We start from the raw sequence: 27,345 nt of genomic DNA, 5'->3' as shown, positions 1-27,345 counted from the left end.
TTATACAAACACATGGGATTTGTCATACGCTTCATACAGTTAAAGCTAAAAGCACAAACACAATCCATTTTAGAAGTAAAAGTCAGGGTTGAAAATGGCTCTCAGTCTGCGCACAAAAACAGCACTGTCTCTTTAAATCAGCCAGCATCTGTTAGGCGTGGGGGGGTGGGGGGTGGGGGGGCTGTGTACAAATTGTGAAATGGTACCCTAAAGTGACATCACGCTCAGCCAATCGGCAGCCTCGCCTGAGCTCTCTCCTCCTCCGCTACTCTTGGGATGAGTGTGTCCAGGCTGCTGGAGACACGGGTTGCTGCTGCTGCTGCTGATGCTGCTGCTGCTGGGGCGGAGGGTCCTGGAGATGCTCGCCTCACATCAGGTACAATGTGTGTGCACGTACGCCTGTTTTCTCTGCTGGGCATTTATTTTTCTATGGTGTTGTTAATCCATGTGGCTATGGCAGGGCGCACACTCGAGGAGATGAGGGATGATAATGGAGGAGACTGAAGATGGCTTTGTGTGTTTCATAACACTCCTTAGATGATGTCGCCTCCATGACTGTAACCAGGATGGGGTGTGTATGTGTGTGATGATTGTGTTTCAGTCTTTGGCTGAATTTGGAGAAAAAGACAACTATGTTTTACATGAATTGGAGGTTTCAGGTCAGCATTAGCATTCACTATTTGATTGATAATTAGTTTGCATAATGTCACAGCTTTATCGCATAATTCTAGTGATTTTAAATATTGACAGCAAATTTATTTATTTGACCCTTCATCCAATCCTTGTCATGTGATTTGTGTAAGCGTGTGGCAGGATGTCTGTGTGTACTGTAGGCTCGTGTAGCAAACATAGACACATGTTTTTGTAGTATAGATTATTGGAGTAATACAGTATGATTTGGGTCTACACCTTTCCCAGTGACATGGTAGCTTTGCGTCATGCTGTATGCATAAATCATATAATTAAACAGAGACAATATGACGTCTCATTGCTCTGAGTCATCTCTATGTCATCTTAGACGTTTGCAGCTATGCTTCTTTCCATTCATCAGAAATAGTATGCAAGAGCTTGTACTCACTTCCTGTGCTGGTCTAAAGGTTAACTCTTTGTTTCCATTGGCTCAGACCATCATGCTCTTCCATAAAGACCTGAGCCTTGGCGTCACTGGGGGCAGACACACACCGAGCCCAGTGACAACACACAGAGATGTATACTGTTGTTGATAAGAAAAGGGAGCAAAGGTGAGTCCCAAGCTAAACAGCAACACTATATGATTATGAACCGCCTTTTATAATGTAGAGCTGAACAGAAACAGAAACATTCACATAACAGTTTAAGATTTAGTTTCTGTTTCTAATTTACCGACACAGGTTGTTCATACCGACTATCTGCCATGTCTGAATGTAGAAGTGCTGGATCAGCGTTCATTTCTAATTTTCTTATGCTGTGCTCAGGCCCATCTGGACCTTGACAGGTCCGAAACAAGGCAGCGATGGCAAAGAGAGATTACCTGGTGGAGGCAGCCAAGCAGATCCGTATGGCACTGGACAGTGAGGTCAATGAGGACTATGAGGCAGCTTTCAGTTACTACAAGAATGGGGTGGATTTACTGCTGAATGGGGTTCAGTGTAAGTAGACAACATTTGGTCTCGCATGTCATTATAGTATAAAACCAGGGTTATATGATACAGTGAACGGAGAGTTATTTAAAGAAGTGTGTCAGCAGCACACACGGCAAGACATGTGATGGGAACATGTGGAACAAAACAAAAAGAGGAAGTCACAAACCAAGAGTTAAACAGATTTCCTTGCTGGTCAGGCATTTCCTCCACTGTGTAAATAGTCAGTTGTGTTACCAATCTTTATCATAGATTAAAGGCCAGCAGGCTTAGTCAGGACTTTTAGATTTATTCTATTCACACAGCTATAGTGGTTACGAGTATTATCCTTTCTTTACTGGTATCTGAGAGAGTTTAACTGTCTGACAGTGGACCCAAACAAGGATCGCCGGGAGGCTGTGAAGAGGAAGACAACCCAGTATCTGAAGAGAGCTGAAGAAATCTTCATAACACATCTCCAGGACAACCTAGGGAAGGGGAGCTCTCACTTAGGGGTAAGACCACTATCCTTTAACACTTAGAAAAAGCTCATCTCATTGACTACTTTAAAGGGTCTCTCATTTGCTCTAAATGTACGGCAAGAATAATTGAAGTCAAGGGTTGAGGCATTTTTAGAGTCAGTGGGTGAGTCACAATAAAATTTCTGCATTCCTGCACAAAAAGCACTTTCTGCATTATTTCCCCTAGATTAAACATTTAGTTTATGTCCGTGGTGTGACATGTTTCTACTGGACAAGTCTTGTTCATCTCAAATACTGTTTGAAAAAAAGGCTTTGTTGTAGCTAATATCTTCTTTGGCTTTTATCACCAGGGTTACAGCAGTCTGAGATTCCGTCCAATCAGACACTTGAGTTCACCCGTAGAAGATCTTGAGATGTGTAAGGTGATGGGAGTGACTGATAAGGTAAGACAGGCTTTTTTCGCACACTAACACTTGTGTTTTAACATCAGTGTTGATTTTGTGTTTTGGCACTGAAAATGTTATTTTTTTTATTCTATAGGTCCTGATTGTCCAAAGTATGGTCAATAAGGAGACATTTGTTGTAAAGGTGAGTATTTAGTAGTACTGGCTCACAGAGGGTACAAAATGGATGGGCTTTTCTCTATATTATAACAGATAGAAACAAATACAGATTCACTGGCCAATATCCATCCAGTGCGTGGAGATGTTTTGGGGACAGTCGTCTGGCAGCAAGCCAGTCCTTGTATTCTGTGGCAGGCCAGTTGATGGGGGCTCCCTCCATCCTGTCTCCCTGAGTATCACTCAGCATTGATCTGCCTGATAGCTTTCACCCTTTTAGCCAGTGTGACTGCACCTCAAATTTCAGTGATGAGTGAGAAATGGTAACGGAGAGGAACAAATCTCTAAAGAGGCAATCCAAGCAATAGTTCATCACTTTTTTTCAGTCAACCATGTCCTTATTAATACATTTTTGTATCAATTAATGCATTTTGCTCTTTCTTTAAACAAATTGCATGTTTCCCCTTCTAAAAATATCAATCATTATGTGTTTACAGAGTCTGGTCAAGTCCAGCTGGGAGAGCAGAGATCAGCCAACCATCATTCCTCAGGGGGTGCCATACATGGTGAAGCTGCTTAGGTATTATGTCAGCGAGGATACTGTGTACCTGCATCTTGAGCATGTCAAAGGTGAGCTGTTAACAACTGCTCTCAATACTGCAGGGACAATATTGGGAGGATTTTGAAGCTTGTAGAGCATCTTGAGATCTTTGTAGATAGTTGTACTGCTGCACTGTAGCATTAAGAACTTTAATGCATTATTCCTCCTATTCCTGATCTAGTTTTTCTACCCCACTTGTCCTAGGTGGGAGGCTCTTCTCCAAGCTGCACAAGCTGAGGAACGAGAAGGCCAAGGAACACCCAGAGTGCTTCACTTCTGGCCAGCACAGCATCAAGCTGAAGACCAGCTACACCTCACCCACAATCAGCACAGACTACCAGCACAATAGAGGGGGCACAGGAATCATTCCAGAGAAATTAAGAGATGAGAGCCCAGATACAGACTTTACAACCTCATGGGATGAAACTCAGCAGCGGCTGGAGAGCTGTGGGACTCACTCCTATATCGAGGAGACAGGCTGTCTGCAGAACACACGCTCCGCAGCATCATTTTATACCAAGCTTGATCGACTAACTCTGCTTTCTGGCCAGACGAGGACACAGATCAGCACTCGCATCCATCCACCAGCTCCTAGTTTATGTTTGCACACCACCGAAACTCAGGAAAAGCCTGCTCTTCCTCTCTCTTGTGCTCGTGTCAGTCAAGCTCTTGATGTCATGTCAGAACTCCATGAACAGAAAGCTGGAATGGGCCTGATAGAGTGCAGCTCTGATTTCGAGGTGGCCTGGAAAGCTGCGGATTCAGCACACAACTGTGAGAGAGTAAACCCCTATGCAGTGACTGACAGTGATTTACATGGCACATTAGGACAAACTGCAACTGCACCTCATACAAGTCAGACCTCATTTAAAAAAGCAGGGTCACCAAACAGTGAAAATAATGGATTGAGTTCCTCCCCTGCCATTTTGCATCTTCCTCTCCATTGCCAAACCCAGATCCGTGGCAGGGCATCATGGGATGTCAATGGTTCTCACCAAGGATCTGTTTTAAGTGGAAACTCTGCAGATGTGGTTACAGACAGCAAAGAAGCAAAGCAGGACAGCAGCAGCCCTACCACAGAGGAAAGAAATGGAATGGTGGTCATCAGGAGCACAGACAGAGCAGTATTTTCTGACCACACAGACACAAAGATCACCTCAGAAAGTCCCTGGCTGTCAGCGGTGAAATACAAAGGGGAAACGCACTGTAGTGAGGCAAGAGAGGGTGTAAAGGAAGCCTGTGAATTGCTGAGTCCCAGAGAGAAGGTGGCACCTGCAAAAGAGGGATCACTTCCTAGCTGGTACTCCTCTGGCTCTCTTGGAGCCCCACCCCACAGTAGGAGAGAGGATGCTTTCCTAAAATCAGACGGACTGGAGGTGCAGGAGGAAGACCAGATCATCGAGGTGGATGGCTGGTGCCACCTACCTAAGATCCCTGTCAAATCCTCCACACCCACAGATAAGACAATGCAGACGTGCTGGGGGCTTCCTGAAGCAGAGGTGCGTGTCTGGGGGGCACAGATCCTGCTGGCCCTGGAGAGCCTGCATCAGCAGGGCATCCTGTGTCGAGATCTCAACCCCAGAAACATTCTGCTCACCAGCAATGGTGAGTTTAACAGATAACTGCAAAACACTGCATAAGGGAAAAATGCAAAACTTTTGATTTTGAACCATCATGATTTTTTCACAGGAAAGGTGTGTTTGACATTTTTCGGGCAGTGGAGTGAGGTTCAGTCAGAGATTTGCTCCAAAGCCATGGACCAGATGTACTGTGCTCCAGGTAAAACTATCTAGCAAGCTGACACCAGTGGTTGTTCCCTGGTGTAAACTGCCATCTAGTGGCAAAATGCAGTTTGTCCACTTTATTCTACATTAGAGTAATGAAATGCAAACGTAAAAGACATTTATAATAACAACAAATATTGCAGAAATGTTTTGCATTAATACAAATTCATTTCATTGTCTGTCAACAGAAATCGGAGGGGTGTGCAGGATCACAGAAGCTTGTGATTGGTGGAGTCTTGGGGCTTTGCTGTTTGAACTTCTAACAGGAATGGTAAGTGAACACTCTACAAGCATGTTCAGTCTTACAGTCTGCACCCTGTGCTATTGGGTTATGGCTTTTCATACACTCTGCTCACTGTGCCTCCAGCCTCTGTGGCAGCTCCACCCAGCAGGAATCCACTCCCACACCCAGCTGCTCATCCCCGACCACCTGAGCACTGCAGCTGCATCCCTGCTCACTGAGGTCAGGTTTAAGGCTCGAAACACATACAAAGCTTCTTTTCCAGATATTATGCTCATTGACCAAAAAACTGCTAACAAACACAGTGACACAAGATATAATTTATCTATCATCTATCTTTCTAAACTCTCATCAATCATTCTAATCCACAGCTGCTTCAGTTTGATGCTGGCTATCGTCTGGGCTCTGGAGGTGGAGGTGTGAGTGACATCAAATGTCATCCCTTCTTCAGCAGTGTTTCCTGGAAAGCGCTGAGCTGTTAGCAGGTGTAGCTTCTACACCTTTGATCCCGTCATGCTGCACTGGAATTGAAGATGTGCAATCTCCTGAATCCAAGCATCCTAAGTGTGGCCAAAATGGATGCAGCACCAGAACCCCGTTTCCTTTGCATTTTGTGCTTCCCAAAGAAAAATGACAATAAAAACTGAAACAAGAACAAAACTGATGAGCCATGTCCCTTCCAAAACATGAGACACATGGAGTTGTTACTTTAATGTCAACATATCAGGAGACTCTTGACTCCTGATATGGGAACTTAAGGTACATTTGATGCAATTTTGGTAGCTACATTTTAATACTTTATATCCATGCATATAAACTGACGCCACCTAAAGTCTGACAGTGTTTTGGACTGTCTGCTATCAAATGAAGGCAATAAATGAATCCCTCTGTATATCCCTGACATTTTACTCACTTGTTTCAGCCAGGGTCATGATAATTGATCAATAGGCCAGTGTGTATGTTCCCAAAGAGGACTAGTGACTCAAAGACAATTCTAATTTTATTGCTGTAGACGTGAGACATAACCTTATACCTCAAATGAGTCACAATCTTGGGCAGGCAGCACCGAGGAAAATATTATAAAGAGTATTGCACTAATAGAGAAATTAGTTTGTGGTGATATGATACACATTTTCTGGCCACTAACTTTTTGGTCAGTTGTTTCAAAATGTTTTGAAAGGCTTGATCCAGTTCATTTTGACTAGTTTAGTCTTGTCTTTCTATCTATAGCTTAAGGAGATAAACACAACATGAAATGTTATGTAGCTATACAACCTTTTCATCTTCAATTTATATTCCATAAAACACTTATATATAGACATATGATCTGTGGATTGTTATTGGATGAATGGCCTGTTAAACAATCTGTCCTGTGTCTATTCTTGACCATTTAGCTACCCAGACTGTCGATACAAAAGCACAAAAGACCCAAACAAAAACTACAGTTGAGTAATGCAGCTTTTATTGTTTAAAACTTTCTCTTTTTTCTTAAATAGTCTTTCTTACACAGCATAGAGATTTATCCTCATTTTTTGTGAAACAGATGGCATAAATTCTCAGATTTCTTAACTTTGGACACTTCAGTTTCTTGGTTTCTAGCCCAGTATGTGATCATTGTTCTTCTCTCACCCACAATAATGAAATGATACTACCTTTCAATTTCATCTATGTTTGTCATTCATCTTATAATAAGTTGAAAATGTTTCAGTTGTATGTAGAAAATTACATATGGTGCACATGAATTATAGGATATCCTTTTTGATCTAGAGACCAGCACCACTGAAACCCCAGACCCCGACATCCCCCACAACAGCACCAAACCTTCTATCACTGCCCGCCTTACATATGTCCATTTCACAACCCAACTGTTCAAAAATCATTTTTTCTAGTTAACCAATACAACAATAAACTGCAGTTATGGTAATGTTCATCGGGTGAGTACAGCCACTGTTTGTGAAGGGTAGTTTGTTTGGTTGGGCCTGGAGTTCACGAGGGTTTACATATCAAGGAGCAGCACCCTGGGGTCCTCTACCACTGACTTGATCTTGCGCAGGAAAGTGACGGCCTCTCTTCCATCAATCAGACGATGATCATACGTCAGGGCAACATACATCATGGGACGGATCTCCACCTTAAGAAGAGGAAATCATCAATCAATTAAATTATAACACACCAACAAATGGTGAAACAAACACAGTGAAGGTATAATTTAATTTATGTATATTCGTTGATACTAATATATTATATATATAGCTAAGTCTGAATATTTAGCCAACTAAGTACATGCATCAATCAAAATTAAGAAAACTGCTGAGGCGTCGGGTAGCTCAACGCATATCACATGACAGCAATGTCGACGTTTCAATTCCAGCCGCCAGTCTTTGTATCATGTCATCCCCCTCTCTCACTTTTTGTCTGTATCTCTACTGACACTATTAAATTAAAGGTAAAAAAAAAAGTATCTTAAAGGTGCAATATTTAATTATATAATTATGTATGAACTTTAGTTTAAAACATTCAAAAATTTACTAAAATTATCAACAGAAGAATAATAATAAAATAGACCTTCCCCGACTTTCTTGGTTGTCTACAACAGCCTTAAGACCGACTTCTATGTAAAGGAGCTGGGAAGATTTTGCTGGGAAAAACCAAAGGATGACGTTTATGCACTCCCGAGTGCCTGGCCTCACTTAACGGCCACCAGAGTCATTAATGAAAAGGAATTTATGATTATTGTGTATTGCACCTTAAAAACAAAAATAATTGAAAACTACTTTTTTGTCAAAAACACGTTTAGTCTTGGATCAACTTTTTTATAATTTAATCTCTGCAAGTTCCATCCTTCAGTTTCCATGTGTGACCAGTCTATTGCTTAATGCTTATTTACGAATACTATTATTTTTCTGCATGTTGAAAATGAGAAACAAACCTTGCCACCGACTGCAACAGGCCTGTCGAAGATGCCATGCATGCCTAAAATAGCAGACTGTGGTGGGTTAATTATAGGCGTGCCGAACATGGACCCAAACACGCCACCATTGCTGATGGTGAAGGTTCCTCCATCCATGTCCTCAACAGCCAGCTCATTCTTACGGGCCTACAAAGATACATCAACAATTACTATCATCATCATTAATCTGAACAACAAATATGACAAATAATTGTTTTGTGCCATTAAAATGTTTCATGATATGTAAAATATTACCTTTTCACCCAACAAATTGATGGTCTTCTCAATGTCAGCAAAATTCATTCCCTCTACGTTTCGGATTACCGGAACAACCAGACCCTGAGAGAGAAGTCACATGACTGAATTTTCTACTCTTCACATTAGAGACAAGTGTGCTATCAAGCACTTTCACTCAGCATTACATATAATCCACTTGTCCTACCTTTGGTGTGGCCACAGCCACACTGATGTCCACGTAGTCCCTGTACACAATCTCTTTGGTTGTGTCGTCAATTACTGGAAAGACAAATATTGTACACAGATCAAACTTTTTAATAATCACTACACTTGCCATAAAGATTAATTTCCTTTTCACATGAAGCCTTTTCTGTTACATGCAAATAAAAAGCTGAGGAAGGTGAAAACCACAGAGTATTTTAGAAATTAAAAACACAGCAATACAGACCACCCCTGCTTCATTGTGGTCTATCTAAATAGGTCAGGGTAGTGTAAGGGCAGTAAATAAGTTAGTGGTGGTTTTGAGGTTTAGAACTGAAAGATACCGAAACTTTAATCTTTTTCTTCTCCGCACACACTTCCAGATACTTGGTACAAATCGTGCAAAGACATAGTCAAATTGACACCACAAAATGGCTTCTCAGTATTTTAAGGTTAAAGTTATACCGGCATTGACAGCAGGTTGGTCAGACAGAGCATAGGCTGCAGCTTTTACGAACGCCGACATGAAGCCCAACTTGATGTTATGCTTTTTCAGGAAGGCATCTTTGTAGGCCTTCCTCATCTCTGAGATGTTGCTGCAGGGAAATGGGGAAAAAAGGGGAAAAATAACATAGGTATTCATTCATTGGCAACTTGGCATTAAGGTAAAACAAGTGGGGTGCTGGCTTCTGGATTTGATGGAAGTCGTGAAAATACGGGAGGATGTTCAGCAGGACTCACAGATTAGCGAGATCTGGAGATTTCATTACACAATCATGCAAAACATGGAAAGTACAGCAGTGCTTATATAGAGTCATTACTTAAAAGTGACTGTTGCTTTTAAAATGGCATTTTATCACAAAAAAAACTAGCAAGACCATTTAATGTTATATTACATTACTAAGGTATAAAAACATATTTTTTCTAATACTATAACCATTTATGATGAGATACAGGTCACAGATATGATAATTATTATTGCTATAAAAGAATGCTGATATAAATTATGGTAAATTAAAGCTATTGAAATTGGCCTGCTAATCATTTCACCATTGCTCATTTTTCTCTTGTATCTCTCTTTTTAATTGTTTGTTTTCCTGTCTCTAACCCTGTTGAAGCTCTAGGGTTTCTCCGCTAACATAATTAGCCCCTCCCAAGACACAGACTCTCCGAGAAAGGAGAGAAGAAGCGATAAAAATCTTCACTTTCTAGAGCCTGTAAATCTTATTGGGCTGTCATAAAAGCCCATATCGGTTGAGGCAGCTCTTCCACTCAGAGCGCAGGTCTCTGTGGGCCCCCACAGATGCTTCAGCCTCCTGTTCTGACTAGCTCCTTCGGCTCCAGATGAGCCCTAGCCTGGGAAGTCTTCCTCCAGACCGTCAATGTCAATCTAATTAGGATACATAGAAAACCCTGAATAGCCGAAAGCTGACACCACACATTTGCGGGGAAAAGAAACCCTCAAAGTGTCCTCTTCAGCACAGGGGGCAAGTGCAGACAATAACATTTCCTTGTAAATTAATAAAACCTGTTTTAACAATTCTTATCTTCGTTTTAGATGGCATTACGACCAAATATTTACATTCCATTGTTTAAGAGGATATCGCGTTTCAAAAAGCTTTTCTATTGGGCAGATTCCAATCTATAACCATTTGTGTGAGTGTTGTTTTGGCTTTTAACACAGATACACATACAAAGGGCTGCAACTAATGATTATTTTCATTATTGATTAATCTGTTGATTATTTTCACGATTAATCAATTAGTTGTTTGGTCATAAAATATCAGAAAATGGTGAAAAATGTTAATCACTGTTTTCCAAAGTCGCTCAAATGTCTTGTTTTGTCTTTACCACAACCAAAAGATATTCAGTTTACTATCATAGACGACTTACAAAACCAGAAAATATTCACATTTAAGAAGCTGGAATCAGAGAATTTGGACAAGTTTCTCAAAAAACAATTAGTCAATTATCAAAATAGTTGACAATTAATTTAATAGTTGGCAACTAATCAATTAATCGTTGCAGCTCTACGCATACAGTATGCATACTGTAAATGTACTGCACATGAATGCATCCTTACAAACAAAATTATAAAGATTACAATAGATTTGGACCTCTACAATCTATTAAGTCTTATTTTTTCCTCAGTGGCTTCTATTTATACGTGATCTGTTAATGTAGCAGAGAACATTTCTCATTTATGATCTAAAATAGCGTTGAGGGCTTAATAATGTAGGTCAACCAATTTAGAATTTCCTACCTCATGTCGACCTCATTAAACGTAGTCAACATTGCGCAGGTGTTTTGGGCTTCCTTCAGTCTCTGGGCAATTCTCAGTCTCATGCGGTTCATCTTAACCTAAAATTGGAAAACACAAAAAAAAGAGTTATCAGTCTCAGTAAATAGTTACCGATTCTTACTCTATTAGACCATTTAACACAAGTTATCAGATACCCCTAAATATTTTAAGTGTTGTGATTTTTGCACTTTACCCTGCTCTCTGTCCTGGCTGCTTTGGCCCCTCCTTCTGCTGGGGCCGCTGGTGCAGCTGGAGCAGCAGTGGGCTTGATGGCCGCAACTATGAAAAAGATATCAAGAAGCATTTAATATCTCTATAGACATCAGTGGAGCTGTACTAGTGAACGCTCGGGCCTACAGAAAACCAAAGTGTGATTAATCATGTATGCTAGAGGTCAAGAGCACAGATGTCAAGCAAAACAGTTCTCACATGACAGACCGTCTGTCTCATGACAACTAACCTGGTTTGGTGTCCATAGCATGTGCTGGCACAGGTGGCACAGGGGGCATAGTGGTGGGAATGGGGCCCACGGCTGAGGGAGGAGGAGGTGGAGGGGAGGGTGGAGCAGCAGACGGTGGTGGTGGTGTGGCTGCAGCGGCTGGGGCCTCGGCTTTTGGAACTTCTGCAGCTTTGGGAGCACCCGCTAAAGGTACAGAGGTGAATAGTTAGTATAATACAGATTTATTAGCTACCATTGTTATGTTAATATTGTAATTTTTCTTGGTTAAAAATCGAGTACTAAAGACCTCCTTTTCGAAGTTTGAAGAGAGGAGTTCCTCCTTCGACTTTCCCTCCATCAGGGACCAAAAGCTCCTCAATCACCCCAGCAGCAGGAGAGGGAACCTGCACTGATGTCTGATGACAAGAAACAGAAGAAAAGTATTCAAAAAGTAAATTTTTGTATATTTGGCAAATAGCAAACTAATAAATACATGCATTTATTTAAATATAAACTCAACTGTCATCAGAAGCTTAATGTTTTTATACACAATTATTCAGAAAAAAATCAGTTTTTTTCAGTAATGTGTATATGCTAAATTTGAGCAAACATTTTCAGTGCACCAATACAGTCAGGAGAAAAGGATACAGTTTAGTAATGACCTGCTCTTTTTCTACTACTTTCACGCCACTCAGCACCCAACAAAGATTAATTTTAGAGGGTAAACTGGAATGTTATTTTAGGAAAAAGCAACGTTTCCTAATTCTTTCATAAATATTGTGAACATACTCTGGAGGGGCTTACACTTTCCTTGGCAAAACCCAACAATTACCAGCAATCACAAACATTAATTTTACCTTATCAGTCTCAATTTCACACACCACCTCATCCTCCGAGACAGTGTCTCCAACAGCTGTAAGGAGAGAACGTTGTTTTAACATCTGAGAACAAACTGATAATCTTTTGTTTAGTTTGGTTGTGATTTGGCTGGTGTCTAAATCAGACGCAGCTAATATGAGTATTAAGGATATTTGGAGTTACCTTTTTCCCACCTCACATCCCCCTCTGTGACAGATTCTGCAAACGCAGGGGTCTTAACTGTGACAAGTTCATCTCCTGTAGGATAAAGACATGTTAGAAAATTCTTTTCTCACTCCGCACATCGGACACTATGTTTCATATTCAAAGCAGTGTAAAAAGGAAAGACATACTGTAGGCTACAGATGTCCTGAAGTACTGGATTTGGAAGACACTGGACCGGGGATCAGGTTTTCTGGAGAGAGACAAGTAATAAAAATTGGGGAAAAAAATTATAATCCAAGTATGCTACAATTAAGTTGATTTAGATTCGTCTTTGATGTGGCATGATATTGTAAGTCTGAGGTTTTTCTGTGTATAGAATGAAACATGTCCTATTTCTCCAGCTTGGTTAATTATTAAAGGTGGAAACAACTGCTGGCTGTGGGAAAGAAAAACTGATAATAGGAAAATAGGTTTATGACGTCAGTGTTACGCTTGGACTGAAGGGCTGACGACTGTGAATGTCACAAAATTAACACCTCATTCATAAAATCTGTAGTGTGAATGTCGTGCTTTAATTCTTGAAGTGGTTAAAGTTCCTTGATTCTACAAATAGTGCTTTTTAGTGTGTGCGTGTACTTACACAGTGTTGTTGATAGTGATAGAGTGGCTAGCTGATATAGCTGTTGGAAGAAGGACAAGAAGAAGCAGCATGTAAATAACTTCTTGAAGCAGGATTATTCAAAAGCAAAGACTGAGATTTGCTTGAACAGAAGCACACATACCTGCCGTGGCCCGACGGGCTAACACATTATTCCCCTATGAAGAGACATAGTCAGGCATTACATGATGTCTTTTACTAACTTTTTAAATGTGAAGCTTTGTGCAGAACAAAAACTATTCAGTATTTCACAATCATAACATGTCTTAAAAAAACATGCACTCATAAGTTGGTTCACATCGATCAGGTTAAATAGCAAAGCCTACTAGTGATAATAGTTAACAGTTAGGGTTGTAAACAAATGGACAGAGAGAGACTTCGGTCAAAGGTCACTTCTACGACCTCTGACTTAATCAATGAAACTATCTGCCAAACAGGTGGCTTGTATAGTTTTGAATGAGAACTCAGCCAGTGAATGCATGAATGAGCAGCTAATAATTTAATAGCTGCATTAAAGCTTATCGATCTTCTTATCTCACTAACAAGCTGATAATTGGACACCGGGACTTTATTGACATTTGACTTCCTCTCTATCTTCTAGTGCAGCTACAAAAATTACACTCCAAATAAACGAAAATAAACTTGACTATATATCCTATCTAGGTTAACTAAATATACGTCAAGTTAGCTAAAATGGGCGTTGTTTCATCTCAAAAACCACACTATGACCTCAGCATGACAGCTATCCTACCCATACATTTAGCATATCCATGCTAGCTACCTAAAATGTGTGAAGTTTGAGTTAACTTTATATGAACCGGCACTTTCTAGTTAGGTCAAACACCCTTAACATTCATGTTAAAGCAAGAGAGCAGAGCGCACTGCTTTTAACTTTAATACACACTGCACAAAAGACTTGTGGAGGAAAGTGTCAGACTGTCCTTGGCACACAATGTTACGGCCTGTCCGCGGCCTGCAGCAGCGAGCTAACTGATGCTAACGCTGATGCTAATGCTGATGCTAGCCTGGAGTCCTGTCGCTAGTGGCAACCGTAACGTTTTATTCGTGCTCGTTTCCTACCTGGCGGATAGCAGACAGGGAGCGACCAAAATTCCTGGTGAGACACCGGGAATGGGACAGCATAATGGCTGTGTGACCGCAGCCTGTCAACGGAAGGGAAGCTCCGGTCACACCGACAAGCGAGGAAAGAAGCAGGAACCGAGGAAGCGGTGTGGGATGAACCAAGTGCAGCGACCGGAGAGGGGGGGTGAGGAGACGGTGGGGGGGAGTCCTCACTGTGGGCCCCTCCACACTTTTACTGCAAATCTGCAAACACATGCTATTCAGAAATAATATTAAAAAATAAAAACAAAGTAGTAGCCTAAGTAAACAAAACTAAAAACAGGTTTAATTACAAATAGCTTACAACAACCTATATCAAACACATAGAATAGAATAGAAAGTAATAGGGTACAGTAAGATATGATAATGCCTTCATGTAACTATATTTTAAAAAGTATACAATAGAGAAAAGAAAATAGAAAATAGAGATAACTTTTTAAACTGGTAAAGCTAATTTTTGGGTTTTTTTTTTAAAGTGGGCAAATATGCTGAAGGAAAATAGAAAATAGGATTTTTTTAAATTTCAAGTTTGTTATATATTTTATCCATAAATTAAATTATTTATATTTTAACCTGCTTTAACTTTTGCACTTTTGATTTTCACTCCTTTCTACTTTGTTTATATATGATGTGTCTATGTGCTTTCTAGTTTCTATTAGAGACAATAAAATGAGGAAGAAAAGCAACATGTGCATCTTGTATGCATGCTCACCGACTTCTTGTTTCCCAGTTATAGATGCAAAACTGTTAATTGATGCATGCACTTATGATGCATATTTCGAAATTTCCCGTTGCGTCATGACTTTTTGTAATTCAGATGCGGGCTTCAAATCTACCATTCAACTACTGTCAGTAAGCTGCCCCTACCAACACCTTACCAATACTTTCCCCCTGTTGACATTATGTGGGTGATGTGTTCATGGCCACCTCATTGCTTTTGCGTGGCCACGCCCCAGCCTGGTTGGATGCATCGACTCTCCTGCACTGATACTGTTCAACTCACAGTGTACGCAGGCCACCAGCTCGGCAACACGTCCCAGCGCAACAGGTAAGGTCCCGCCACTGCCGCTCAGCCTGTGTCTGTTCACCGTGGTTAACCTGCAGCAGAGAGTGTGACAAAGTGCATGCCTGCAGATCACTTCGTTTCAAATCTCATCTGTTCAGTGCAGTGGTTTTTTCATGAGTGAGTTTGTACCCGTGGGTGTTTCTGAAGCCATCACGTATGCTTTGACAATACAACTGACAACTATTATCACATGTTTGGTGAGTTTTTAGTTGAAGTTCTTCAGTGTTAAATGGCTGTTTCAGTTTTTTTAAACTTCAAAACATTTGTTTTGCTCGTTGTGATGATATTGTTTTTTTTTTTTGGATAAATAATCACATCACTAGTGCCTCATTTTTAAAATAAAATGTACTTTTTTCTATTCTTCAAGCACAGGGCATCAGATAATTTACTATTTAGATGTAAAAGGAATATAGCCTATCTTGCAGGAGATTTAAAAACTGAATGGTGTAGCAGAATAAACTTTGATGTTAAATTATCCAAAACTTCCCTAAGTGAGTCTAATTGTTTTATTCTCATACAGTAGTCTGGTCCTCCTGATTTAATGTTTATTTATAGTAAAACTAGAAAAAAAATCATATTGTGCAAATTACTGGCATAAAATCCACTGTCTAATGTAGAAATAGAAAGTAGAGTCTGTTCTTTTCAAATTCATCTATTCTACTTGTATGTACAGTATTTTAATAAGTTCAGCATTGCATTTGCAGCCCAGTGTGTGAGTTAATTTTGTGTAAGGGCACAAAAATATTTAAAAATACGCACTTAAATGGTATAAAAACCAGTGACCACAGAATCAGTCAATTTAGCTTTTTTTCTCTTTTTTTTTTTTACCCCTGAAGATCATTTCGGTCATTCTTTAAGGTAGTAGTAGGTTTTCTTGATGTATTTTCTCCTCTAAATAATGTATACACAGTGCCGTTTCTTTTGCATGGTTCATGGCTTTCATGGCTATATCACAATTGTTCTTTTTATGCTTTGTGTTAACCATTATTGCAACCCCCAAGATGAAAGGATACAAAAGAAGGCACTCCCTTATTGCTTAAGATCAAGGATTTATTTATTTATTTTTACCAAGGATCTTGCAAATAACACAGAGTTCTTTGATTTCCTATCATATGTAATAGTAATTTTGCTTGTTAAAGCAGTAATTTAAAAAATCACAAATCTAATTTCAAGTTTTATAGACAAAACATTACCTGTGAAGGCTATATCTATTAAGTTCTGATTATCTTTGCACATACATAAACCATTAAGAGACACTACATTCTATTATCATAACTGTACACAGCAAATAATAAAACCATATTTGGAAATGTATGAATGAAGAATAAGGCTTCACATTTTTATCTTATTTTTTAACTGTTGGTTTTTCCATAATTTATTTTCTCAACTGTGTTTGTTTTTCTATCTTTTCAGATTCTTTCGTTTCACATAACTGATTTTGCAACGTGTGTAGCCGAAGCCTTTACCAGTCTTCTCAGTGAGCATGAACCTCAGTCTTCCCGACCAGAACATGCACAGCTCCAGCGAAGGCTGCCTAGAGGATGACAAACCTGATGTCATGTTGCCATGCTTCCGCAGAAACATGTATGATGAGCCTCTGGCCTCGTACTCAAATGGATCCATCATCTCTCAACTTCTCCGCAAGACCATCCACAACAAGAGGGCACTAGATGAAAGCCATTTCTTCCTTTCCAGCTCCACTGCCGCTGACTCTGGCCAGGAGGACCAGAGCAGTGTCTCCTCAAAGGACAGCACAGCAGAAGCTTCCTCCCCCGGCGGCCATGTCTCTACAGGGTGCAGCCCAGAGGGGGAACATCCCATCACAGACCACCTGCAGGCAAAGAGGGCCAGAGTGGAGAACATCATCAGGGTCATGGCAGGCTCCCCCAACAGCAGGCAGCACGGTGACAATGAGAGGTCTGACACCGAAGCCAGGGAGGCCAGAGAAGCGTACAGGGAGAACAAACGCAAACAGCGGTTGCCTCAGCATCAAGAACACAGTGTTGGAGGACCGGCAAGCAGAAGACCTGGAAGCAGCAATAGTGATAACTGCAACACCAAGGATGAGGAGTGTCACAAGCTGAAAGAGCAGCTCCACAGCATGCAAAGGCTGCTGCGTCAGCTCCAGGAAAAGTTCCTTCAAGTTTATAACCAGGAAGATCCTGAACACGACGACCGAGACGAGACAGCTGCAGCCATTGAGTGTGACACCCTGGGGGAAAGTGCAGAGTCACACTACATCAGCACTGAAGATGATTTTGAGAGGAAGAATAGTAGAGTGACCTCAGAGTGTAAGGAACGAATGAAAGTAGTTGGTTATCTGGTGCACCAAAGAGAAAGTCAAAACCTGCAGGAAACCTTGAAGCATGAGCTCTCCAGAGCTGTTAATGATTGTGTGGACAGGGTGTTCAAGAAGGTTTCGTCACCAGGACTGGATCTGTCCCCTCAGCAGCGCATGTGCTCATCTCCAGAGATGCAGATCAGCATGGGTGCGGACAGGAAGAGCCAGCAGTCTGGCTCCATCCAGGAACAGCCCCAGGCTGAGGAGGCTGCAGTCAAACCCCACTCTTTGGAGTATTATGAAAGCTCTGAGGCCCAAAGCTCACAGGACCAGACAGAGGCGCTGTCACTGGTGGTCCGCAAACCGACAGTGACCCCTCTGGGTTCAGTCACCCCAACTGTGAAGAGGCCCTATCCTGTGCACCAGACACCATTTCAGTTCAGCTACAGCACCCCTCTGCACGATAGCCAGATCCTGGAGCACCTTCTCAAGTACGGGCCCCATTCTAACTTTGGGGGTCTCCCTTGCATGCCCCCATCAATGGACAGAACCTCCCCAGACTCAGTGGACCTGCCCTGGGACACCATTGCGATGAGGTCCAAAGTGACATCCAGCCACCTCGGCCACCACCCTCGTCCCTCCGCCCTGGGGCCAGTGACGGTTGACAATCTGTGTCTCCCTCATGTGAAGATCGAGTGTGGTGAACTGCAGAGCATGGCTGAACGAAACCCCTACATGTCTCTCAACATATCCTTTCACTTAAAATTAACAGTTAAACCAGAGTGGCTTTGCTTTTTTTCTTTTTCCTGATGCAGGGTTTACCCACACATAGCTGTTGCTGTGGTTAAAATGAAGAACTATCCCAGAAAATGCTCTTAGATAAAACTGTTTTTTTTGTTGCTTTTTTTTTTACATAGGTCCAAAACAGTGATGTAGAAATCCTGTGACTTACCTGCGTAATTATTTCATTAAACTGTGTATATCTCAAGAAAGAAAATCTACCTGCACAAATGCTGGAGTGAAAACCCTGAGGACAAATCATACTATTCTGTACTATTCTGATTTTAATTCAGTATGTTTATTACTATCTTATATATGCTGTATTTACCTTTTTATTATATACAGACTCCCTATATTTCAGCTCTTCCATTTGAACAATGACTGGTTGAGCTTCATTGCAGCATGGGCAGTTCCAGTAACAAACTTCAAGGAGAATTTTTTCTTTGATCTTGCTAACCCCATAGAAAATTATAGCGTCTTCTTTAATCTGAGCAGAGTAATGACTTTAAGTCTAGAAAAAGACAAATAAAAAGGAATACTAGGCTTTGATAAGAATTGCCAGGAACAAAAGCCAATTTTTCAAAGGCAGAGAAAGCATCGGTTTCTGTTTCAGGAAGCATCGTTTTTTCAGACTTGAAAAGGTGCAGGATCTATTTCTCCATCATCAGAGTGATAGGGGTGCATCTAAAAGGTCACATCTGAGTGCTGGCGGAAACCACAAGTGCCTCCCTACCATAACACTTGAGCTCTTGTCTTGAGCATTTGTTGTTGGATACCTTTGTCAGAATGTACATGATTGAAATAGAGTACAAGATAACAGTATTTTGCCTCATACGAGCTCAGAAAGAAAATCACTCTGCGACAAGTTGATCAATTCAAATACATTTCCTATCAATTGCTTAGAAAGTTGAATAACATTTTATTAATTCTCAATTCAAAAAAATGATGTCAATACGATCATAATATCTACATTTTATCATACTCTGCTGAAATAAGTTAAATTGAATTATTTACTTTTCTATCACTCGTCACAGAGAAATATATCCCAAACACATGATCTTAAAATAGTCCCAGAAGTGTTGTTTTGTTGATCATCCGTCGCAAGGCATTAGAGAGGAATATTATATGGTGCCTCTCAGGGTTCGCTTTATCTTTACAGTGCAAAGAGCTCTGCTTCTCTTTGAACAATACCACATAAATCTTTCATCCCAACTTCCTTATTTCAAAGGTAGAGTTCCCTAATAAATGTATGGTGTGGTGACCTGATAAGGAAATATTATGACCTAAGGCATGGTGGTGGACTACAGAGGAAACGCATCCTGAGCATCTTCATTGCCACAGGGGGAAAACTTGAGAAGGAATTGCATTTGTTAATACTTGTGGCAATAGAAAATATATGTTGTAATATACGTACGTTGACCAAATAATAACAACATTAGGCTCCTTTAAACCATTTAAATTAATTTTAATATTGTAAATGAACCTGAGAGACTATTTAAAATATGTATTATCTGTAACATAATTTTACAGAATTTCCCATTTTTGCAGGATTTGTCCAAGGAAAAATACAAAGCGACATATGTTGTCTTTAAATCTGTGTAACTATATCTGAAAATCAGCTCCTTTTTTCAAAACATTTCAAAACAAGCTGTCTTAACTGCCAGGCATGAAGTGCTTTGCTCTCTAATTAAAAATCCCTAATCTAATTCGTAATTCTGTTTTGCCAATAAGCACATGTTAGAGTCATTATTGACTCCCCGGTTAATGCCGAGCTGTTCTTTAGCGAAATTCGATTTAGCTGAAGATCGAGGCAACACAATACTCTGGTCTACTATCACTTAGCGCAGGATTGTATGCGTTGTGTTACATTTAATTGTCAGCTTTTCTGCCTTAACGTAAACGTGAACATCCAGGAGGGTCTCACCCCGAGCCATCTGAAGAAGGCAAAACTCATGTTCTTCTATACCCGCTACCCCAGCTCCAATGTACTGAAAACCTTCTTCCCTGACGTCAAGGTAACTTTATATTACATATAAAGAAATTTCACTTTTTAATTGCACACATCAAAACAACCTGCGGAATTGTTTGTCCTGCTTTTTAACGCCCCGGTATCTACTTGTCAGTGTGTGTTTGGGACAGAAAAATCAGCAGTGTGTCGGAGGAGAGAAACAAAAACGCAGAGGGTTTAAATAACAAAGCCACTGAGCTGCTAGTATGTCCTGGGGGCAGAGGGAGATACAGGGGCATTCTCTCTTTAAAAAAGCCACTCCAGTCAGCAAATGGAGTGACAAAGGACTCTGTAGGCAAGGCATTGCTATTGAGTGTCAACAGAGAGTTGGTATTAGAGACTTGCAACCAGGCAGTGAGCTGTGAGTGCTGGCCCTAAACACAACATCCTGTGTATTTTGGCCTTGGTCTCGTGTCATGCCTCCTCTTCTATCTCCTCTTTTATGCAATCTCTCCTGTCTCCTTATCTGTGTCCTGTTGTTAGCTCGCTTCATTCATCCGTTTTATCTCTGTGCTGTTCTTTTTACTCCTCTATAGGAACATTATATACTTCCTGCTCGTAGCACATAACCTACTCTCCTGCCTCCCTTGCAATTTTCTCCAAACACCTCTCTTCTCTCGATTACCTCCCTACTTTCTCTTCCATCTCCTCTCCTATCTTGTCTCCTTCCACTGTGGCCCTGGATCCCTTGCGCCAGCGTGGGCCCCTGCTTCTCAATCTGCTCTGACCCCCGGGGTCAGGGGGGAGGATGCTGTCGCTGCAGCCTGCGAACGTCTCCTCCTTGCTTACAATCCCGTGGTGGGAAGTGGCACTGAACAAAAGAGCATCTAATCCCAGTGTCTGATTCCATCCTATCAGCCCGAGTCAATGAGAGGGAAGCTTCCTTCTGTCCTTATGCTGCCGCTTTCTCACCCACCACACCAGAGGGAAGAAGCGTCTTTGATGCCTGCCCAGCCCTTAGGCATTTTTTTCGGTCTTTCTGGATGACGAGATAGAATAACAAGACTAATGTCAAGACTGAGTTTAGAAATACAGAGCCCTGACAGATGTTTTTTCACCCCGGACATTGGTGGGAAAAGATCAGAGCAATTAATGGGACAGAGTGACAGACCATTTAGGTGGAATTTTGCCCCACAGGTATTAAATGTGAGTTTCAGTCAATTATGGAAAGGGTTTCTAATGCCTCAGCCTCAGAAGGCCATTTGATTTTTTAATTGAAAAGCATGGAGATAAATATTTTTTTAATTTCTGTATGCTCTCATTGAAGTCTAAAATTGAAATCTCAAATTACCCCTTTGTTTTCATTTGCCTTCTTTGCATGGAGGTCAAAGGTCAGAACAACATTTTTTCTTAGGGATTCATTGTCAGGACACTTCAGCTGGATAGATTCTTATCAATACAGGGGCTGCATTTGCAGGACTGCCCTTTTAATCCACTGCTGTAAATGTATGAATATGATATTAAAGTCTGGTACTTTTTTCTCTCCATTTCCAGTTCAATCGCTGCATCACCTCACAACTGATCAAGTGGTTCAGTAACTTCAGAGAGTTCTACTACATCCAGATGGAAAAGTTTGCCCGCCAGGCCATCGTGGACGGCATCAGTGATGTCAAAGATATTACAGTCAGCAGGGACTCAGAGCTGTTCCGGGCATTGAACATGCACTACAATAAAGCCAATGACTTCCATGTAAGTGTCACTCATTAGTCATTCCTGCTTTGTGCCACAGTTTATATTGTTTGTATTATTCAAGTGGTTTTTATTCATGTGATAGGTCTGCTAAAATTGGAAGAACATATTTTCATTTCTACTCTCTATCCTTGCTCCACGAGGTAATGCACCTTGATAATGAATAATTTTTTTTATCTCTACATAATTCGAGAAAAAACATTAGTCAGACTCCATATCTTGCAGCTGAAACATTCATCCGCAGGAGTTACTAACCTGCTATGTCAGACCTACTGCATGTGTCTGCGGTCACGTATGTCCTCGTGCTGACCTGTGTGTCACACTGCACCTGTGGCTGGCCAGCCTTTACTGCCATTATCTAAACTCCAGAGTGATGCTTTATCAAACTGTGGGAAGAGGAAGCCGCAAAATCCCACTAAAACAACTCAGGATTAGAGGACCAGTACGCCTGAGCGAGGCCGAGATTGCTACTGATGCGGAATGCTGAGAAAGACGCTGTGGATTCCGAGGGAGAAGGCCGCTTGGTGGGAAAGGGACGGGACCGTTTTCTTTACCTTGGGACCAAGACATTCCTTTCCCAGGGATGCTTTGTGTCAGGAGATGAGGGGAAAGAAAAATAACTTATGCCAACAACTGTTGTGCGAACTGGCCAGTGGATGGGAAACAAGGGCTGCGGGGCGGTTTTCTCCCAGCATCCCTTGCATCTAGACCTCATTTGTTGATGTGTTTTTATCGATCCTGCTGTAGTTACAGGCAGAAATGGAAGTCACGCACAGTTTCATACCTCAACTTTAACTACACCAAACTCTTATCTCACCCAAACTGTCTCTAATATTAACATTTTCAACTTTATACCAGAATTTAACCCTCTCAAGTCTAAAACCCAAAGATAATCATTTTAATCTTCAGCTTTTGCCCACAATCCCGGCAGGCTCCATAATCATGTTTTGTTTACTGGAAGTGCTGGGTAGAATTGCTGGGAAGAAAGCTCACTCTTCTCCAATTGTTAGTTAAGGTTCAAGAAAACAAAACTAGCTAATCAAAGAGGCCTCTAATTGAAAGTTAATGATTACAGCGTTGCATTTATTGTCTGTGTGCAGAGAACAAAGAGATGAGCTCCCTTTCATCAGTTTGAGTGTTTGAAGAATTGCACTACAGGTCTTCATTTCATAAATCTTTGACTTTGAATAAACTGAAGACAGAATGCTTCAGTATGTCTGTAAAACAGCATTACAGCAAGTACTTTTTCACCGTTGACTTCACTTATGAGTCTCCACATTTTTCCCTTTTTTTTTCCAGGTGCCAGACAGATTCCTGGAGGTGGCTGAAATTACCTTGCATGAGTTTTACAATGCCATCTCTGCAACCAAAGATTCAGACCCCTCCTGGAAAAAGGCCATATACAAGGTGATCTGTAAACTGGACAGCGACGTCCCAGAAGAGTTCAAGACATCTTCCTATTTATAGGCTGAGGTGGAAAAATACGACATAAAGGTGGATGAATTGGTGATATCTGAAGTTAGTCACTCAACAGTATTATTTCATCATTTCTTGTAGTGCATTTGAGGTGAAATGTAGATGTTGGATTATGAACTATTTTGTAAATCTGTAAAAACGCACACACCATTTTAAAAGTTAAGAAACAATCTACAGTCTGATATACTCTGTGTTCTACTTTTACCAAGAAGAAAATATTGATGAATATTAAGGCTCTTGTGGTTTATTCTATTGTTTAGTGTTTACTTATATAATCTGCCTCAACGCATTTAGAGAATTACTGAGTTTGTAGGTGTGTAAAATGTTTACAAAGATGTACTCATTCTTTTCAGTACTATTAATCCATAGTGTAGCCTGATTTAGATTGTTGAACTGGAAGAGTTTTCTTTTTTTTGGCAATTACCGTCAGTATTAGTTTGCAAAGTTTTTACATTTCATTTCATAGCTGTGTGTTGTGTAAATGTACATGCGCCGCTGTTGTATGTCACATTATGTTCTATAATTATGTTGTAAACTATTAGCTTGACAGAATGTGCATGTGAAAATAATGCAAGTGACTGTCATGGGTTTTATTATCATGTATAAAAGTAAGGCCTTCGCTCATGTAAAGTACAATCATTTTCAGATATTTCAGTCGCAGACACTGTACTGGATGATTATTGAAATTAAAGATGCACTAAATTATAATATAAAACTGGTGTGTTATGTGTTTATTTGGCAAAAATCCTTACATTTAACATGTTTTAGTTTTTATGAAAAACAAGACACACCAGGTAAATGCTTTATTTTTGGTTGTAAACGTTGAACTCTCCTGTGAAAATACTGTGTCCCAGTGCCGAGCCCCTAAGGTGCCTCTAATCCACGTCCAGCAGCCAGCTGTTAAATGTCCCCCAAACTATGCTGTTCACATTGTTCACCGAAGCCAATTCAAGTCAACTTTCTAAGGCCTGCATTCATTGTGCGGCCGCTGCGGATGCGGACAACTGCCATGTCTTAAAAACAGCCACAATGCATTCCCTCCTAATGACTAATGCCCGAGGTGACCTCATATCACAGTTGTGCCACCAAAGCAAAATTCCACAAACCCGTTGACTCTTTCTTCCAGGCACCCACTCAAAGCTCACTGATCGCAAACACACGCACACACACACACACACACACACACACAAGTTCGGTGACATCACAAAAATCACCGATGGACAACTTTTGATGCCTTGGGCTTAATATAGACCAGTCAATCACAGCAGCAAATTAAATGTGATAAATTAAACTCACTGTTTCACTGAGGCTAAAAGGTACCTTTAGAATAAAGACAGGAATGCACTGTGCACAATAACATAGACCACTTTTATAAAAGTACACAGTTTCTTGTCACTGTGTGAGATTACAATGTCAGTGCCCAAAACCAAACATTTAATTGGAAAACCTGTTAGGCACCCAAGCACCAATTACATCAGAAATGATAACATTAAGGAAATTAAAACATTAGTTGGATTGGTTGATGACAAAGACTGGAGACAATAAACCTCACTAATCTTTTAATAGACATTTCTTTTCAATTAGATCTGTCTTCTTCAGTAAATTGATTTACATTCTCAACTCAATTAAAATGCCTCTGGTTGAACCAAAGTGCTTTGCTCAAATTAATTTGTACGTGACATTTTCTGAACAAGACTTGGTAACCTCTGATATAATGAAAGAAAACAAAGAAAATACCTTCAGTTGTTTAACTGCCTCTGGCTGACAAGGCTTCAACTTAAACAGTACAATATAAAATTATTTTCTGTATTAGATAGTCTTGTATATAACAGAGTGTGCTTTGTAATGAAGATGGAAAAGGCAGCAGAACAAGATAAATTTAAAACAAAAACACTGCGTCGAACAACAATTTATAAATGTACATTTATATGAAATGCCGATGTTAATGAAGCTGTAGTTCTCACACTGGGAGAGACAAAGAAAGAATCCTGCTGACTGAGAAAAGTACAGACAGTTGAGAAATACGAGCAAAAACTATGACTAGAAATGCCAAATCCAATTGTTATAAAGAATCTCTTGCTCATGACTTTAAAAATCCTAAACAATTTTGGAATGAAAGCAAAACTATAATTAATGCATCTGTTAAAACTTCACTTAATCAAATAAGCGTTAACAATGTTATATTGCATGATCCACTTTTAGTTGTTGAAGTATTTAATCAGCATTTCTCCTTGGTCTGTTCTGCCATAATGCCTTATCCTTCTGTTGGTGATGACTTTAACAATATGCTTTCTAGTGACAGCTCCTTTACTTTCAGGAGAATAACACCTGTCGAGGTCAAGAATGCCATTAATGAACTAAAAGTGAGTAGTGGTCCTGGGTTAGATGGCCTTGAAACCAAATTTATCAAATTATCATCTCAAGTTCACATGTACCCTCTGTGTGATGTTTTTAACATGTCTTTATCTGCTTGTGAAATACCTCACACATCACTCCCTTGCACAAAGGGGGCGATGTACTTGAAGTCAACAACTATAGACCAATTTCAATCATTTGTTCTACTGCAAAAGTATTTGAAAAACTAATTTATGTTCAACATATTATCTCATTAAGTACAATATCTTTATCACCTTCCCAATCTGGCTTTTGATCAAATCATTCTACAACTACTGCTTTGTTAAAACTTACGAATGATATTTTCTCTGCATCTAATGATAGTAAATTAATAAGTGCAATTTTCATTGAGTTGACCAAAGCTTTTGATCTGGTCGACCACTACCTTCTTTTAGATACTCTGTTGGTCTGTCACATAATGTTTTACTTTGGTTAAATTTCTATCCTCATAACAGAAAACAATGTGTTGTCATACAAGGAAGCAAATCTGATACATCAGTACAACAACGAGGTGTGCCTCAAGGTTCAACTCTTGGTCCACTTCTCTTTTCCATTTTTAAAAATGACGTCCCCTCGATTTGCTCTGAACATTGTGTTCAGCTTTATGTGGATGACACAGTAATATACACTTCTAAAATTGATGTATTACAGATTGAATCAGTTTTGCAGTATTTTAATATCCTACAACACTGGCTCACAGCTAATAAATTACTACTCAATAAAACTAAATCTCACACTATGATTTTCGGTACTCACCAAAGCATTAAATCCAAATCTAAAGCTTATTCATGTGTTATTGCCTATCCTGATGGTACACCACTGCAAAGAGTTGAACACACCAAACACCTGGGCCTATGACTCGACTCTGAACTTTTATTTAAATGTCATATTAATCATATTGTGAAGAAAATGAACTTCAGTATTAGTCCAGATCCAGAAATTGTTTTTCTTTTACCGTTAGAAAGATGTTTGTGTCACAACTCATTTTACCAACAATGGATTATGATGATGTTGTATATCAGGCTGCATCCAAAACTAATCTTCTTCCTCTCAATACAGTTTATAATAGACTATGCAGATTTGTTCTCAGTTGTCCTTTCATAACTCATCATTGTACAATGTATGAAACTTTTAATTGGCCCTCTCCCATCATAAGAAGACAGTGACATTGTCTGCAGTTTATTTTTAAATGTATACATTTCAATTACCCTCACTATTTAAAACAGTTCATGGTACCTTTCTGCTCCAATTATAAATTGAGACACTCTAGCTATTTTTTTTCTGTTCCTTAGTTTCTAAGTCTATAGCTAAGAAAGCCTTTATGCTTAAAGCTCCATCTGATTGGAATAATCTACGTGTAAATATTCGATCCACATCATCTTTCCACTTGTTCAAAAATGCCCTGTCTTCTTATTATGGGATCAGTTGTACATGTCTATAATAACACCTTTAT

The 27,345-nt window shown here is 40.2% G+C and overlaps 3 protein-coding genes across 5 annotated transcripts; 2 read left to right on the top strand and 1 right to left on the bottom strand.

Moving 5' to 3' along the window:
• The first annotated feature begins 265 nt into the window (after positions 1-265).
• Positions 266-6,958, top strand: rps6kl1 (ribosomal protein S6 kinase-like 1). Of its 3 annotated transcripts, XM_067613409.1 has the most exons (13): positions 266-376; positions 461-571; positions 1,125-1,241; positions 1,455-1,628; positions 1,989-2,113; positions 2,431-2,523; positions 2,621-2,668; positions 3,138-3,270; positions 3,446-4,846; positions 4,931-5,020; positions 5,214-5,296; positions 5,393-5,488; positions 5,638-6,958. In XM_067613409.1, the coding sequence occupies exons 4-13, from the start codon at positions 1,493-1,495 to the stop codon at positions 5,746-5,748; spliced, it is 2,316 nt and encodes a 771-aa protein (XP_067469510.1). In that variant the 5' UTR covers positions 266-376; positions 461-571; positions 1,125-1,241; positions 1,455-1,492; the 3' UTR covers positions 5,749-6,958. The 3 variants fall into 3 exon arrangements, with proteins under 3 accessions (XP_067469510.1, XP_067469509.1, XP_067469511.1); XM_067613408.1 differs by lacking the exon at positions 461-571; XM_067613410.1 differs by lacking the exon at positions 461-571 and having other exon boundaries at positions 268-383.
• On the bottom strand, positions 6,707-14,316 carry dlst (dihydrolipoamide S-succinyltransferase). The gene is made up of 15 exons (XM_067613411.1): positions 14,157-14,316; positions 13,201-13,234; positions 13,059-13,098; positions 12,607-12,668; positions 12,437-12,511; positions 12,253-12,308; positions 11,703-11,811; positions 11,417-11,599; positions 11,150-11,235; positions 10,918-11,015; positions 9,120-9,250; positions 8,659-8,732; positions 8,472-8,555; positions 8,196-8,363; positions 6,707-7,397 (listed from the first exon to the last, which is right to left on the bottom strand). Exons 1-15 carry the CDS (start codon positions 14,217-14,219, stop codon positions 7,263-7,265), a joined length of 1,398 nt encoding a protein of 465 aa, XP_067469512.1. The 5' UTR covers positions 14,220-14,316; the 3' UTR covers positions 6,707-7,262.
• prox2 (prospero homeobox 2) lies at positions 14,254-24,190 on the top strand. The gene is made up of 6 exons (XM_067613412.1): positions 14,254-14,343; positions 15,155-15,246; positions 16,678-18,292; positions 20,233-20,340; positions 21,828-22,022; positions 23,322-24,190. The coding sequence occupies exons 3-6, from the start codon at positions 16,748-16,750 to the stop codon at positions 23,487-23,489; spliced, it is 2,016 nt and encodes a 671-aa protein (XP_067469513.1). The 5' UTR covers positions 14,254-14,343; positions 15,155-15,246; positions 16,678-16,747; the 3' UTR covers positions 23,490-24,190.
• Positions 24,191-27,345: the final 3,155 nt, after the last annotated feature.

Source organism: Thunnus thynnus, chromosome 16 (assembly GCF_963924715.1).
Source record: "Thunnus thynnus chromosome 16, fThuThy2.1, whole genome shotgun sequence".
In the NCBI taxonomy this organism is placed as follows: domain Eukaryota; kingdom Metazoa; phylum Chordata; class Actinopteri; order Scombriformes; family Scombridae; genus Thunnus; species Thunnus thynnus.
The sequence above is the reverse complement of the archived record's forward strand: the minus strand, read 5'-3'. Positions and strand labels throughout refer to the sequence as shown.